The sequence below is a fragment of the Amblyomma americanum genome, chromosome 1 (assembly GCF_052857255.1).
Source record: "Amblyomma americanum isolate KBUSLIRL-KWMA chromosome 1, ASM5285725v1, whole genome shotgun sequence".
Classification (NCBI taxonomy): Eukaryota; Metazoa; Arthropoda; class Arachnida; order Ixodida; family Ixodidae; genus Amblyomma; species Amblyomma americanum.
In genome coordinates, this window is record NC_135497.1 from 57,510,837 (window position 1) to 57,527,753 (window position 16,917).

Sequence of the window (16,917 nt, forward strand, 5' to 3'; positions counted from 1 at the left end):
ATGTTTCGACTCTTTCGTCACCTCAGGTATATTATGCAAGCCTATCTCGAGTTCTTCTAGCAGCAAGGACAGGCTGGAGGTGTCGCATACTTGAGCTGGCAGAATCCTGCCTGAAGGAAGCGACAGAAGCTTCACTCCATTCAAGAAAACAGAAAGTGACAGATCAGGGAGAACTACCAAGGCGCATTTCACATTAGGTGAAGGATCATTCTCGATGAGAAGGAACCTAACGCACTGCTCATCGACAGAAACGGTCCAGAATTTCGTGTTGCAGATTCCAGGCAACTTAGATTTGAACTCCTCGTAAGATGAAACTTTGTTTCTTTTCTGTTCAAGCTCATTAGACTGAAGTGACTTCCTCATAGCCTCCTGCAAAGCAGCGTTTTCCCTTCTTGCTTTTTTCGTCTCTGGCGATTCACTCCGTCCAGGCGTTGAGGACAAGTATTTTGGGCAGTTTGGAAAAACAGAAGGCGCAGCATCAATCTTCAACTGTAGCCTGTCACGCTTCACCTCTATTATTTTCCCTGTCAGTTCATCTTGGTGTGACAACGTCGTAATGAAGTCGCCTGCGTGGAAGTGCAGTTCACACACCTGCACGAGAAAATGAAGCAAGGCCATTCGCCATGACTCTCCATTGCCTAAAACACTAAGTAAAAAGAGTCTGAATAGTGAACAGCTTTTACATATTTACACAGCTTTTACACAAGCCTTATGCACATCCACAGAACTAAATGCTTCCTGGACAATTCATACATAAGTGTAAGAAGTGATATCATTGCCTACAAAGACAGCATGCCTTTCCGGGAGCGACAGCTCACAACTAAGATAATTACCAGCGCCTATTAAGCAATATTTCAGAGTCTTACCCTCGAATGCTCTGTAGGTGTGAAATCCTTCCGTGGAATGGCTCGCAACCAGGCTTTTCTTCGTACTTCGTCTCTTGGGAAGCAATAAACACGTACTTTGGGACCATTCTGGTAGTTCCCGCGGCACCCGGGAACACAGCACCGGCCCATGTTTCACGAAGTTGCACTCGCTACACGGCAGGCAATCAGTTTCCCATTCGTGCGCTAGCACAGGTACGCACGCCACACAAGAAACGGCCACACGAAACAGACACAGCCGTGCGAGGAGCGAACGGAAATGCACCCAACGCCAGGCTGAAAGACTCAAGCAGCAGCTAGACGCTCACTGCAAGACTGCGTTCGTGTCTGTGCTTGCCCGGGCAAGCGCGAGCACATCGAGGGAGACAACCGAGCGGAGCGGAGCCGCGCTTGGTGAGCAGCCTGACCGGACACTTGGCGTGACGTAGCGCGTGTGGAAAGGAGGGCCTGGAGAGGCCTGAAGAAAGTATTTAGAGGGTGTTGGTCAATCGCGCCATGCGGTTCCGCCTTTTAAGTTCAGCGAAGTCCGCGTGATGCCCGCCCGCCAAGATCACGATGGGGTGCGGACAGGGATGTTCAACGAAAAGATCTTGAAACACAGGAGCTGCAAGCGGAGAGGACCAACATGTGGGCTTTCAGCTTGTGGCCCCCCTCGCACACAAACGTGACGTCCCCTCAGTTCTTGCTCACTGAGGAGCTGGTCGAACTTGGCAGACTGGTCCGCGTTATCACCGGCCCACCTAAAGCGAACTCTCCGAAGACGTCATATCTATATCCTTTTCTTGCTTCGACGATCGGGCGCTTCCCTTGGCTCAGCAGGTCGACAATTACGCCCGGGGTTACGATGCGTATTTGGTAACGGTTAAGTTACCCACGAGGTACTTCGGATTGGAGTCCCATAAACACTGCGCAGAGTTTACGATGCAGTCCAGCACAGCTCACCTCACCCGAAGCACGCTCAACAGCTCAACACGATCAGAACGACCCAACGCTGCACTGCGAAATTAAACCAGTGTTGCCATCGTTCTTGTGTGCGACCCCCCACCCGGACCGTTTAAGGAAAGGAAACATATCTTGGTGGACCCGAACCGCACCGTAAAGGAAGGAAATTGAAATGAAAATTGGTGGACACACGAACCGCGCCGTAAGAGAAGGAAATTGAAATTAAAATTGGTTTTAAGCAAAGGAAATGATGACTGTCTCACAATTTTCACTGGACACCCGTACCGCGCCGTAAGGGAAGGAAAATTCCTTCCCTTACGGCGTGGTTCGTCCTGTCCACCGAGATGAGCAATTTTTCGCTCACGGCCTAAGACGCCGACGACACCGGCTTTTCTACGACACGAGCTCCTAAACGCTATCGCGTTAAAAATTGCATAGGCAGACGTTCGCAATTTCTAGAACGGTGGGGAGGCGGACGCCGGCGTCGAGGAGAGTGCACGCATCCCATGTGCGCTCCGCAAATTTTCTTGTTTTAATCGGTTTGTTCGTTTGTGCGTTTGTGCTCACAAACTACTGCGCCATATGGGAGACCTTACTACTGAGCTCCGACCCAGCGATTCAGCTACAACTCGTCCGACTGGCCGAAGCCGCCGCCGACAGTAAAGACCTTTCGGCCGTCCTCTAGGCGGGTGGCACTCTGGCTACCCACTTTCTGTTGGACATTAAAAGTTTTCCTATCCTGTCCTACCCTATCCTATCTAGAACAGTGCAGCATTGGAAGCGATAGTTTGTTGTAAAAGACATGGCGGCGTAGAAGTGGGTGTTTAAATGAATTAGTTGTTTTCGAGGAAAGGTAGTGGCGCAGTAACTGTCTCACTACGGGGTGGATACCTCAACTGCGCCGTAACAGGAAGGAGGGAGGTGGGAGTTAAAGAGGAAAGAAAGGTGTACTGTACGCACTGGAGGGCTGCGGAATAATTTCTACCACCAGGGGATCTTTAACGTGCACTGACAACGCAAAGCACACGGGCCCCTTTTGCGTTTCGCCTCCATCGAAGCGCGGCTGCCGCGGTAGGGTTCGAACCCGGGTATTCTGGCTCAGTAGCCGAGCGCGCTTTAAATTAGCATTTAACTGCTGGCATGTGCTACAGATGGAATCGAGGCCGGAAGAACGTTGCAGGGAGCACGCAGAGTTCGTCCATGCATAAAGACTTTCCAAATTCCAATATAGGGAGCGAGTGACAATTAATCAACTGAAATCATTCTGGAAGCCAGCAAGCGCTTCCGTAAGGGCGCAAAAGACCGCTGTCACACTGCTCTTCAAAAAGGTCACGGCTGCATTCGAACCGAAAGCCCAATGCGAGTACTCAACTCTGTTGCCTACCCAGGCAGAACAGCATTGGGCGAACACTGGGCGATCAATGGCAAAAAATGGCATGAACGGATGTCCTACATTCGCATTTAGGGAAAACACTACCACTTTGACACATTGGCCCCACTTTCAGGCCAGTTTTGGGCCAACTTTCGGCCGATCGAGGGGCCAACGCAGGTCTGGCGTTCGTAAAGGCCTCGGATCGGCTTTCCGGCTTTCGAACACTGGCATTCAGCTATCGAACATTGGTATCCAGCTTTCAAACACTGGTATCCTGCTTTCGAAAATTGGCACATGCAACATAACGTACCCACTGCCCAATGACTGGAACTGTGGATTTACCATTCAAACTAACAAATATTCATAAATGAGGGTGCCTAATAATTCAGGAAAAACACCGGTTTATTGCATCGAGTTACAAGGATCACGCTTCTATAGCGCACGCAGAATGGCTTGCGCTGCTACCAGTTATCCTGGGAATTAAAGAAAAGGAGGACCCAGGAGCATGGTAGCAGAGGCTGTGGGAAAATCATTTCTTTTCAGGTTTGCTGCGTGCCGATGATTCAGGCTGGACAACACAGCTGGGCAAGCTGCTGTAGCACGGCTTAAGACATCCATAAACTGCTTAACAGAGCTGTCCTCCTGTGATCCGATCAGTCATATCTGGAGTAATCGGTGCACTCCTCTTGCAAGAGTACTCTTCCACTGCACTCAAATTCCTCGTCCAGCTTTTGCGCGATTACCTCACAATGCGTCGAGCCTGCAAAGATAGGCGTGATGTCATGATGAACCTAAATATCGCCGTCACAGGACAAAAACAGAAATGATTAAATAACACTGAATTTTGCGAGGCACAGTCGGCGTGAAAGCACTCGACACACATTTTGCAGGATACTTTGTAAGAACTAGCGCCACATTTCTTGCACAAAGTGAAATTTAATTTTCCTTGCACCAATTTGGGGATCTTTAGTTTAATGCGCCGTTTCGCACCTCCAGTAATATATTCAATGTGAAAAAAACTAACGTGATATTGAAAGGAATGTAATGTATTATTTTGTTTTAATATCATAACTACGTATCTCTAAATTGAGAGCGCATTTTTTATTCGGGTAAAGATGCACAGGTTGTAGCACCTCCTCCACATTGAGTCGAAACAACAGTTTTGAACAAAGCTTGTTTGTTTGGATGGGGTTAAAAATAAATGCGCTGGACAAAAAGCTCAGAACACCTTTGACTTTTTTTAAATCCAACAGTTTATCTTAGTCGCTTCCAATGCATGTAATGCAGACTCGAAACTCACTTGAAAACCAAACAAAACACCGGTCTGACAGTCTAGAGTAATGTCTTTTTTTTTCATTGAGAGATAACTTGGCAGATACTTTTGTCTTAAATTGCGAATTTTCCATTGCACTTTCAAGTGTGTTAACCACATAGAGCGCAGAAGTAGTACACATATCCTTACCGACTGGTCTGTAGTGGAACACAAAACAGTTCCGATTCCTATCCTGCATAAGCTGTACATGACAAACGTATTCCTTAATGCATCGGATGTCCGGTCCCATGAATTCAAACCTGCTGTTCGACAAAGTAGTGAATGTTTGGTGAATTCATTGCACCAAAGACGAAAAATAAAGTTCTTACCATTAGGGCAGATCTGCACTGCGCACGACGTCAAGTCAGACATTTGGCAATGAGAGTAGGTACATAGAAGTCGTCCTCGTGCTTTGTCTCGTTGTCTGTTCCTGCCGGAAAAAGTAAAGTCGCATGTAGTCAAAGCCACACTTACTCCCAAGATCACATTCATTTCCGAACGTATCTCAAGATAAAATGTTTGTAGTACTTACAAATAAGAAATTGCAGGCCAGGGTAGCGAACCACGTCGGAGCTCTCATATAGTGTCAGGTGTGGGTTTTCGCTTGTCCAGACTACGAACGGAGCCAGCTCGAGTGTGTATGCTCTTTCGTCGCGCTGGTCGTGCGCTTGGGCGCCGCCGAGCGAGACAAGGCAAGTCTCGTCCAGTCAAGAATGTGTCGTGGCGATGCACTGTGAAGAATGACAGGGGAGACGACGGTGATAGGGGAAGGAGGGGGTGGTGGCTGTAGGGGGGAGAGCCATTTTTTTTACACAGCTTTTGTGGTCGCAAAAAAGGTTCCAGCTGAAAGGAAGAGGAAAGAAGATCTTGGGCGAGGGCTTGGGGAGGGGGAGGGGGAGCACGAACGGCGCAGCGTGTAGCTGCGCACGGGAGAAACAGCTAGGATAAAGTGAGTAAAAAAAATAATATGGATTATCCCAGCTAATCCAGGATATACAAAGCGAAAAGCGAGATTGAGGTCTCCACTGACCCTTGGAGCCGGTTATGCGCCTTTCACTTCGAGAAAATGAACGGAGTTTGAAAAGTTGCCAACGGCAATGAACTCTATGAACGCCGTCGGCTCACGTGTTTGGTTTTTGATCCTTTTGCCGCCGTTTAGCAAAGCGTGCCTCTCGTGATTCTGGCGTTTCAGCCGCTTGTCTAGCCTTGCACTTTTCATATCTTCGCTGCTTTTGAGCCAACTCCCACGCTACCACTTCTGGGTCTTCTTCTCCTCCTTCCATGGCGAAAGGTCAGAGACGGAGGCAGCGCGCGGCGGCGACGACGGCTGCGGCAGCAGCGGCCACCTGCGCTCTGCGTGACGTCACTCGGTTCCGCGGTTGCGCAGCTGTGGCAAATCTGTAGTAGGGTGGCTAGACTTGGGAAGGTGTGAAAACCGGCCGGAGAAGCTTGGCCCCGCCGCGCACCGATGCCGTGTGGCGGCGCTGACGGCAGAGGCGCGGTAAGGTGAGCAGCCGAAATGAGCGCATCGCGTAGGCTAAATTTCTAGCACCGAGGCGAAAATAGGCTTGTTTCGCTTACCGCGCGTTTTTTGTGAGTGTCAAAGAATGAATCTTTACCATAAAATAATGTTTCGTCAACTCGCATCATTATTCCCGTGGAATATGCTGCTTCACAAGCCCAGTTTGCATTGCATAGCTGTACTGAAGCGCGTTTTGTGCGTGCACATTTCGAGACGCTGCCCAGGATGCGAGGAACGCCGTAGTGGAAGGTTTCAGAATAATTTCAACCACTTGGGTTTCTTTAACGTGTACTGACTCTCTGCGTTGCGCCGCCATCGAAACGCAGCCACTACGGCGAGAAGAGCAGGTTGTAATGCGTGCCGTAGGACCTCGAAACTGCAGTCGCGTTGGCTGAAGGCGCCCCAACGCGCAAACCAGTTGTCCCCGATTGTGAAATTGTAGCATGTATGCCAGCTTGACGCTCACGTAAGCAATCTCCGTCGATTGTAGACAATGAAGCAACACATATCTGGTCATGAAAACATTTATTTACAAATGAGGGGGGAAACTTTTGCAGAAAGAATCTACAATACACAAGGTTTCAGTGTTTTACGCTTCCCTTCACTACCCTCCTGATTTATGCCCTTGAGCAAAAAGTGCATCCTTGTGAGGCAGTAAAAACGTACTACTGATGCTGTCAGCGCAACAGAATGGTGAGAGCAACCAATTTTTGGCACACCACTAATAGACTGTAAAATCTCTGCCGCAGCTTCGGCATGCAAGCGCGTTCGGCAGAACGCATATGTAAGTTTGTCTTCAAGGACCTTGATAAGATTATAAAACGACACTGAGGGATATAAAAGGCCCCCAAGGTTCCACTCATTGGTTGCCTCGGCTGGAAGTTCTTTTGCAATGTTGTCTTTATCACAGAGACATGCTGCTCTGCAGGCTTCTCAATGGGTTGTCAGAACTCGCTTTCTAGCAACATAGCCTGAAATGTAATAGATCAGCCGCGCATCGCTGTGCCGCTCAGCATAGCTGCGGTGGTCTGCGGCCACTTCCATGGCATCAATTGGCAAAGGCTTTACGCTGTCTTCTGCCAGGCTTTCCTTTTCAGCCAGCACCTCCTCGACAGACAGCAATGACTCGAGGACATCCGGCGACACATTGCCGTCCTTAGGGCTCCTTGCCAGACTGTAGAAGCTTAGACACCTGGATGTGCACATGGAACAGTTGTTACATATATAAGCATGCTGACAGTCTGTAAAACCCAAGTAAAAATTACATACCTTACGATCAGAATGAACTGAGCTGGGGTAGGATGATCATCTGCCCCACTTGTTTGCCTGACAACGCCGAAGCATTGTTCCAAGCGGTCTTGGCTCAGTCTTGATGTCATTATATACTTAAAGCCGACCTTTTCTGAAAGGTACTTTAGAAGGTGCTTTGTAGAATGTATAGACACCCTCAGCCCCTCAGAAGTACTCTTACTAAGAAAGCCGAGCCCTTTGGCGTGAGCCTCCCATTCATCAAGAAACCGAAGCGCTTCATCAAGGGTGGCCTCTTTCCTATTGCCCGGTCTGAAATACCAAAAACAAAATCATGCAGCATTGTGAGAGAAAAACCCCACACCAAAATTACCTCATGGCTTCTGCAGGGAACCTCGATGTCATAGCTTCAATAAGCCTCGCCATCAGATCAACAAACGCTCTTGTTGGCTCTGCATTTGGATAAATCCTTTCTATATCCTCCTTGTAAAAGGAAATTGCATGTTCGGCTTCTCTACTAAAAATATGGAAAGCCAAGTCTACTCGCATCTTGTCAAAGCCATTTGGATAAATGTGACTGCGAGTAAGCTTTGGTGCAACCTTCAGTGTCATACTGTTATTGTCTAGCTTCCACATGGTGGAAACATGCTCCCAGTGGGCCTGTAATATAAGTAATGAAGTATAAAATCGCATTTTACTTGCGATAAAAAAGCAAATCAAACAAGGCATATATATAAAAAATAGACCAGCATGTAGCAAGCTTACTCGGCCAAGATGTGTGTTGAGTCCTTGCTTAAGCAATGTGTTTCGCACACATTTTGCAAGGTGCGGGAAATCTGAAATAAAGTGTAGGAACCTGTCTTCATCACAGGGGTGCGTTACTTTGCCCTTTACATTCTTCCCATTGCCGTACACACCAAGGTTGTGCCACATAGAGCGATTCCATGTTGCGCCGTCTGTGCAGACATAGTGAACTAGAAGACCAGCTTGTTCACAAAGCACCGTTGCCTCTAACACAATTTTTGAAAGCATCTGAGACTTGACGTTTCCACTTGAAGCAAATACACCTATAGAGAAATGAAGCACATCATATAAGCACAAAATTATAGTTTGAAATCAATAAACATATTTTGTACAAACATTCTTACCTATTATTTGGGTCCAGCTGCCTACTAAAGGCTGAAACATAATGACAAGCCCATGGTCAGCTTTCGTATATTTGTCCCTGTGGTCACTGAATTGACCTAGGTCAACAAAGCCTTCTATATGAGTTGAGGTTGTCATGTCCAAGTGAGCAGAAAGTTTCATCTCATCTATGAGCAAGCCCCCATGGCGCCTAATTCCATCAAGCTCTTCTGTTTTTTTTTTACACACCCAAGAAGCTTGGTGCTAAAGCCATACGATGCTTTGAAGCCCTGTAAATAGAAAAAGCAGTTACTTTTTGTTCATGTAAAAAAAGGCACATTTAAATACCTTCATGTATCTTTGCAGACAGACTCGGCTAGGCAGCACCAAGATTTTATGAGACCTCAGGTGCTCATACAGTCGTGGACTTTTCATCCTTAGGAGGATACATTCCAGCAGCCATTCCTTGTTGTAACGGTACCCATGGGTGGACTTCCTTCTTGATACTTCAAAACATGCACGCACAGCGGGTTGCTGTTTTTTGGGAAGCTCTTTAAGCTGGAAAAAATATACAGAGTTACAAAAGTAAATGCTTTTCAAATAAAGAATAAGAGTATTCAGGGTAACCTTTTCCTCAAAAAAGGTTGCTTTGATTGCCATGTTTTTTTCTTGCATCTTTTTGAGGGCATCTTGCAGAGAGTTCAACTTATTATTCCTCCGTTGCAGGGTACGCATGGCATACTTTAGCCGTTTTGCAGCAACATTTGAAAGCTGGAGTCGAGCTTTCTTTTTGCAGCGTAGCAAGCGAGCTTTCATACTGCTTCTGCTCTTTTTGCATGACAAGCAGCGGTTAGGTAACTGTGCAGATGTACCTGAAATGAAAAAAAAAGACATTTAAAATGTATCAGTCTGGTCGTTAATGTTAAGACATTACTGTACACAAATTTCTATAAGCTGTATGCAGTCCTTCAAGTCCAGAACAACATACGTTGTGGTACTGATCCGTTACATGCTGATGAGAACAGGCAATGTCCGGATAATCTTCCAATGTTGTTCATATTTAGCTTCTCAAACTCCTTGGTATGGCCAATTCCACTGCACACGGTGAGGCTGTTTGCGTACGACAATTCACCTTCTGCTTGTTCTTTACACCGCACATCGCATTCCTTATGAAATTGCCCAGCCAAGAAGATGCTGCACTTGACATGTCCTTCTCCAACGCAGAACACTACCATTTTGGTAAACACAACAGGCGGTGTTTCGCCCTTTGCAAATTCTGCAGTCTGGTAGCAGGCAATGTTGTTCTGCTTAAGCTTCTGCAGTGACCACAGTTCGGAAGGTCGTTTCAGATCGAAAATGAATAGTTCCTCGGCGAACGGCTCGGACATTCCACCCCGCTGTGTATCTGCACCCTCCACGTCTGCCGGGGGGCATTCCTCCGTCGTGTCAAGGCAAGCGCCGCTTCTTTTTGAAGGTATAGGAGCTTGTGAGGCATTTCTTCTTTTTCTTTCTTTCGGCAGCATTCTGCTAATGTATTTCGGTAGGTTAGGAAATACAGTAGGTACTGCGTCTTCTGAGAGGGCAGGAATGGAGCGCGGTATCAAGACCTCAGCTCCATTAATAATGTGCTTGAAGTCACGAACGATAAACCTAGAGGAAACAGAAAGAACAGACCATGGTGATCAGTTTGAGCTAGCGTGAAAGAGCAGGATGGGCATGCTGCGAGAATGTCGTGCAATGCGTTATGTACCGTCACACAGCACGCCGATAACACGTGTCACACATCTGTTTATTCTAGACGCTTTCCACATTCCAATAAGTCTCACCCACAAGCCCAGCTAAAAATGTTGGCTACGTACCGTGAGTCGAAGTGTCTTTCGCAAACTGCAGAATTCTCCTCCAACGCCTTGTCGGCCCGTGGGATCGCTCGAGACCACTTGGCCAACATTTCTTGGCAGGCAGGGGCACGGAACAAAGAGACTTTCTCTGACGTTTTCCTGTATCCCGTGTCACACCCAGGCACAAAGCACCAACGCTCGGTCTTCTTTCTTGCTGGTGGAGGCATCTCGCATGAGAAAACTCTGCACTGACAACTGCTACGATGTGCGCAAGACCGACGCAGCTGAGAGGTTGAGCCAGGCTGACCAGGCGAAGCTTACCGCGCCTAGCCACCCTACCGCGCCGCTAGTAGCAGCGCCACATTTCCCCTGGCGGCATCGGTGCGCAGAGGGGTCACGCGCGCCCGAGGGAAAGCGCCGCGGTCTTCACACCTCCCCAGTCTAGCCACCCTATCTGTAGTGTGGCTCACGCGAAGCCCGGTGTTGACGAGCCTATAGTGAAGCTTTTCGCTTCAAAAGTCGACGTCGTTCCCGTTATACCAAACCCAAGTGCGGAGCAATGGGAGGGTATGCTCTCCAGCGACTGCCGTGATGACCACATCGGTCTGATACGGCGAGCTCAGCTGACGGCAGCATCCAGCGGAGCGCTGGAATAGGGGCAGCCGACCGTTGCGGAGATTGGCTCACCTATACCGCATAAAAGCACTTACGCTAGAGCTCAATAAAGTTATCATATCCTATCCAATCAGCAGTAGTTAAGCCGCAGCTATTTTTTTAAACGAAAAGCTTCACAACGCTAGTTAACAACGCGCTTCGCGAAGCCGGCGTATGTCGGAGCACGAGTGACGTCACGCACGGCGCAGGTGGCCGCCGCCGACTCCGTCGCCTGGTTCCATCCGTTTGTTTCTCTCGCTGTCTCTCGCTCCCTAGTCACAACTGCGCATGCGCCACTAGTAGCACCGAGCCACAGGTGTTCCGGCGCTGCAAAGCGCCACGCTTTTCTTCAAAATCCAACTTTCAATTTTTAGTTTTCTCTTTCCTCTTTCCCTCCCTCCTTTATCTCTTCATTTACGACGCGGTTCAGGTGTCTACCGAGATATGTGAGACGGTTAGTGTGCAATTTCCTTTTCTCGATAACCAAACAAAACAAGTGATCCTACGGCGTTCATAGCGTTCATTGACGTTGACAACTCATTTTCACTAAAAGAAAGGCGCACAACTGGCTCCGTGGGTCAGTAGAGACTTCAATTTCGCTTTCGCTTTATACACACACACACACACACACACACACACACACACACACACACACACACACACACACACACACACACACACACACACACACACACACACACACACACACACACACACACACACACACACACACACACACACACACACACACACACACACACACACACACACACACACACACACACACACACACACACACACACACACACACACACACACACACACACATATATATATATATATATATATATATATATATATATATATATATATATATATATATATATATACATATATGTATATATATCCGGAATTCGTTGGGCTAATCCACATTAATATTTTAATGGATTTCCCAGACGCTCTGTCTACTGATGTCAGGCCGGTGCATAATAGCTTAGCGTTATTAGGGAAGGCACCCGCACCTCCGCTACGGCACCATCGCTACGATACCACCACTTTCCTGGCTTTTTTCACTCCCTCCTTTATCCCTTCCCTTGCGGCGCTATTCGGGTGTGCACCGAGATGGGTGAGACCGTTACTGCGCCATTTCCTTTCCTCAAAAACCAATTTCAATCTCCAGGCTCCCGCAATACGGTCCATTCACGTGGCTGCCACCACACTAATCGCATAACAGCCGGAATGCTGGTTTGCGGCTTAACTGAATTCTAATAACGATTTCATGCAATCCTTTAAGTGCACTGCCAGTAATGAAAGCAACAGTGGCCTTTAAAAAGCTGCAATAAATGCATAACCTAATTATGACAGGCAAGCCTTCACTAATTTGAGCGCTAAATACGAATAGCTATTGTAGCGTGCGTTGAGTCCATCGGCTCCGAATGCAGTCAAAATTTGCTTCTCTTCGTCTCGTTGTATATGACTGGTTTAAACTGTTAGGCAGACGCGTACAAGAATCCAATGCGAACTCAGCGCGCACTCCATCTCCATTCCGCGATAAGAAGAACTTTTATTACAGCCCAAAAAAAAAGAAAAAGTTATTTGGATTAGCTCAGCTAATCCAGGATATACAAAGCGAAAGATATCGGCGCTGACAATGTTCCAGACGACGATGGCTTTGAGCCCTGTGGCTGGCTCACGAGAGCACGACCGCGTTCCGGTTCGTTAAATGACCAGGACGCAGCCAGTGGCGTGCAAATGGGCCTGCTGCTTTCGCCGCGCTCTCGGAGCCACACCGCCCATTTCTTCGCTGCTGACTTCGATCACGATCTTCAGCTTGAACGTCTTCACGATGCTCAAGAACGATTGCAGTCGATCAAGCAGCACGGTCGCCTCTCTCTACGGTACATGACGCCAGTAAGTTCAGCGAAGTCCGCGTGATGCCCGCCCGCCAAGATCACGATGGGGTGGTGCGGACAGGGATGTCCAACGAAAAGATCTTGAAACACAGGAGCTGCAAGCGGAGAGGACCAACATGTGGGCTTTCAGCTTGTGGCCCCCCTCGCACACAAACGTGACGTCCCTCAGTTATTGCTCACTGAGGAGCTGGTCGAACTTGGCAGACTGGTCCGCGTTATCACCGGCCCACCTAAACGAACTCTCTGAGACGCCATATCTATATCCTTTTCTTGCTTCGACGATCGGGTGCTTCTTTTGGCTGAGCAGGTCGACAATTACGACCGGGGTTACGATGCGTATTTGGTAACGGTTAAGTTACCCACGAGGTACTTCGGATTGGAGTCCCATAAACACTGCGCAGAGTTTGCGATGCGGTCCAGCACAGCTCACCTCACCCGAAGCACGCTCAACAGCTCAACACGATCAGAACGACCCAACGCTGCACTGCGAAATTAAACCAGTGTTGCCATCGTTCTTGGGTGCGACCCCTCGCCCGGACCGTTAAAGGAAAGGAAACATATCTTGGTGGACCCGAACAGCACCGTAAAGGAAGGAAAATGAAATGAAAATTGGTGGACACACGAACCGCGCCGTTAGAGAAGGAAATTGAAATTAAAATTAGTTTTAAGCAAAGGAAATGATGTCTGTCTCACAATTTTCACTGGACACCCGTACCACGCCGTAAGGGAAGGAAAATTCCTTCCCTTACGGCGTGGTTCGTCTGCCCACCGAGATGAGCAATTTTTCGCTCACGGCCAAAGACGCCGACGACACCGGCTCTTCTACGACATGAGCTCCTTAATGCTATCGCGTTAAAAATTGCATAGACAGACGTACGCAATTTCTAGAACGGTGAGAAGACGGACGCCGGCGTCGAGGAGAGTGCACGCATCCCATGTGCGCTCCGCAAATTTTCTTGTTTTCATCGGTTTGTTCGTTTGTGCGTTTGTGCTCACAAACTACTGCGCCATATGGGAGGCCTTACTACTGAGCTCCAACCCGGCGATTCAGCTACAACTCGTCTGACTGGCCGAAGCCGCCGCCGAGAGTCAAGACCTTTCGGCCGTCCTCTAGGCGGGTGGCACTCTGGCTACCCACTTTCTGTTGGACATTAAAAGTTTTCCTATCCTGTCCTTCCCTATCCTATCCAGAACAGTGCATCATTGGAAGCGATAGATTGTTGTAAAAGACATGGCGGCGTAGAAGTGGGTATTTAAATGAATTAGTTGTTTTCGAGGAAAGGTAGTGGCGCAGTAACTGTCTCACTACGGGGTGGATACCTCAACTACGTCGTAAGGGGAAGGAGAGAGGTGGAAGTGAAAAAGGGAAGAAAGGTGTACTGTACGTACTGGAGGGCTCCGGAATAATTTCTACCACCAGGGGATCTTTAACGTGCACTGACAACGCGAAGCACACGGGCCCCTTTTGCGTTTCGCCTCCATCGAAGCGCGGCTGCCGCGGTAGGGTTCGAACCTGAGTATTCTGGCTCAGTAGCCGACCGCGCTTTAAATTAGCATTTAACTGCTGGCATGTGCTACAGCTGGAATCGAGGCCGGAAGAACGTTGCAGGGAGCACGCAGAGTTCGTCCATGCATAAAGACTTTCCAATTTCCAATAAAGAGAGCGAGTGACAATTAAGCAACTGAAATCATTCTGGAAGCCAGCAAGCGCTTTCGTAAGGGCGCAAAAGACCGCTGTCACACTGCTCTTCAAATAGGTGACGGCTGCATTCGAACGCAAAGCCCAATGCGAGTACTCAACTCTGTTGCCTACCCAGGCAGAACAGCATTGGGCGAACACTGGGCGATCAGTGGCAAAAAATGGCATGAACGGCGGTCCTACATTGGAATTTAGGGAAAACGCTACCACTTTGACACATTGGCCCCACTTTCAGGCCAGTTTTGGGCCAACGTTCGGCCGATCGAGGGGCCAACGCAGGTCTGGCATTCGTAAAGGCCTCGGATTGGCTTTCCGGCTTTCGAACACTGGCATCCAGCTATCGAACATTGGTATCCAGCTTTCAAACATTAATATCCAGCTTTCAAACACTGGTATCCTGCTTTCGAAAATTGGCACATGCAACATAACGTACCCACTGCCCAATGACTGGAACTGTGGATTTACCATTCAAACTAACAAATATTCATAAATGATGGTGCCTAATAATCCAGGAAAAACACCGGTTTATTGCATCGAGCATCACGCTTCTAGCGCACGCACAATGGCTTGCGCTGCTACCAGTCATCCTGGGAATTAAGGAAAAGGAGGACCCAGGAGCATGGTGGCAGAGGCTGTGAGAAAATCATTTATTTCCAGGTTTGCTGCGTGCCGATGATTCAGGCTGGACAACACAGCTGGGCAAGCTGCTGTAGCACGGCTAAGACATCCATAAACTGCTTAACGGAGCTGTCCTCCTGTGAACTGATCAGTCATATCTGAAGTAATCGGTGCACTCCTCTTGCAAGAGTACTCTTCCACTGTACTCAAATTCCTCGTCCAGCTCTTGCGCGATTACCTCACAATGCGTCGAGCCTGCAAAGATAGGCATGATGTCATGATGAACCTAAATATGGCCGTCACAGGACAAAAACAGAAATGATTAAATAACACTGAATTTTGTGAGGCACAGTCGGCGTGAAAACAATCGACATACATTTGACAGGATAATTTGTAAGAACTAGCACCACATTTCTTGCACAAAGTGAAATTTAATTTGCCTTGTACCAATTTGGGGATTTTTAGTTTAATGCGCCGTTTCGCACCTCCAGTAAGATATTCAATGTGAAAAAAACATAGTAATGTGATATTGAAAGGAAAGTACTGTATTATTTTGTTTTAATATCATAACTACATATCTCTAAATTGAGAGCGCATTTTTTGTTCGGGTAAAGATGCACAGGTTGTAGCACCTCCTCCACATATAGTCGAAACAACAGTTTTGAACAAAGGTCGTTTTTTGGATGGGGTTCAAAATAAATACGCTGGATGGAAAAAACTCAGAACATTTTTGCTTTTTTAAATCCAGCAGTTTATCTTTGTCGCTTTCATTGCATGTAATACAGATTCGAAACTGACTTGGAAACAACACAAAACACCTGTATGACAGTCCAGAGTAATGCTTTTTTTTTCATTGAGATCTTGGCAAAAGCTCTAACCATAAATTGCTAATTTTCTATTGAACCTGCAAGGGTGTTAGCCGAAGAGGAACAGCGCGGAAGTAGTTAGTACACATATCCTTACCGACTGGTCTGTAGTGGAACACAAAACAGTTCCGATTCCTATCCTGCATAATCTGTACATGACAAACGTATTCCTTAATGCATCGGATGTCCGGTCACATGAATTCAAACCTGCTGTTCGACAAAGTAGTGAATGTTTGGTGAATTCATTGCACCAAAAAAGAAAAATAAAGTTCTTACCATTCGGGCAGATCTGCACTGCGCACGACGTCAAGTCAGACATTTGGCAATGAGAGTAGGTACATAGAAGTCGTCCTCGTGCTTTGTCTCGTTCTCTGTTCCTGCCGGAAAAAGTAAAGTCTCATGTAGTCAAAGCAACACTTACTCCCAAAATCACATTCAGTTCCGAACGTATCTAAAGATAAAATGTTTGTAGTACTTACAAATAAGATATCGCAGGTCAGGGTAGCGAACCACGTCGGAGCTCTCATATAGTGTCAGGTGTGGGTTTTCGCTTGCCCAGACTACGAACGGAGCCAGCTCGAGTGTGTATGCTCTTTCGTCGCGCTGGTCGTGCGCTTGGGCGCCGCCGAGCGAGACAACGCAAGACTCGTCCAGTCAAGAATGTGTCGTGGCGATGCACTGTGAAGAATGACAGGGGAGACGACGGTGATAGGGGAAGGAGGGGGTGGTGGCTGTAGGGGGGAGAGCCATTTTTGTTTTACACAGCTTTTGTGGTCGCAAAAAAGTTTCCAGCTGAAAGGAAGAGGAAAGAATATCTTGGGCGAGGGCTTGGGGAGGGGGGGGGGGGGGGAGCACGAACGGCGCAGCGTGTAGCTGCGCACGGGAGAAACAGCTAGGATAAAGTGAGTAAAAAAATTAATATGG

General features: G+C 47.9%; 2 protein-coding genes and 1 long non-coding RNA gene across 4 annotated transcripts; all 3 read right to left on the bottom strand.

The window, feature by feature from the left end:
- Positions 1-3,601: 3,601 nt before the first annotated feature.
- LOC144112855 (uncharacterized) lies at positions 3,602-16,663 on the bottom strand. Of its 2 annotated transcripts, XR_013310501.1 has the most exons (5): positions 16,473-16,663; positions 16,270-16,370; positions 5,043-5,241; positions 4,840-4,940; positions 3,602-3,958 (listed from the first exon to the last, which is right to left on the bottom strand). It is a non-coding gene; the product is annotated as an uncharacterized LOC144112855 (long non-coding RNA). The 2 variants fall into 2 exon arrangements; XR_013310502.1 differs by lacking the exons at positions 16,270-16,370; positions 16,473-16,663 and adding an exon at positions 5,541-5,907.
- LOC144115714 (uncharacterized) lies at positions 6,816-8,384 on the bottom strand (the record flags this gene model as incomplete). Its single annotated transcript, XM_077650191.1, has 3 exons — positions 6,816-7,224; positions 7,828-7,940; positions 8,046-8,384. Coding segments are annotated over 3 exons (711 nt in total), but the record flags the coding sequence as incomplete, so codon positions are not given.
- On the bottom strand, positions 8,451-10,457 carry LOC144112854 (uncharacterized). The gene is made up of 4 exons (XM_077645674.1): positions 10,265-10,457; positions 9,394-10,055; positions 8,754-9,277; positions 8,451-8,695 (listed from the first exon to the last, which is right to left on the bottom strand). Exons 1-4 carry the CDS (start codon positions 10,351-10,353, stop codon positions 8,594-8,596), a joined length of 1,377 nt encoding a protein of 458 aa, XP_077501800.1. The 5' UTR covers positions 10,354-10,457; the 3' UTR covers positions 8,451-8,593.
- Positions 16,664-16,917: the final 254 nt, after the last annotated feature.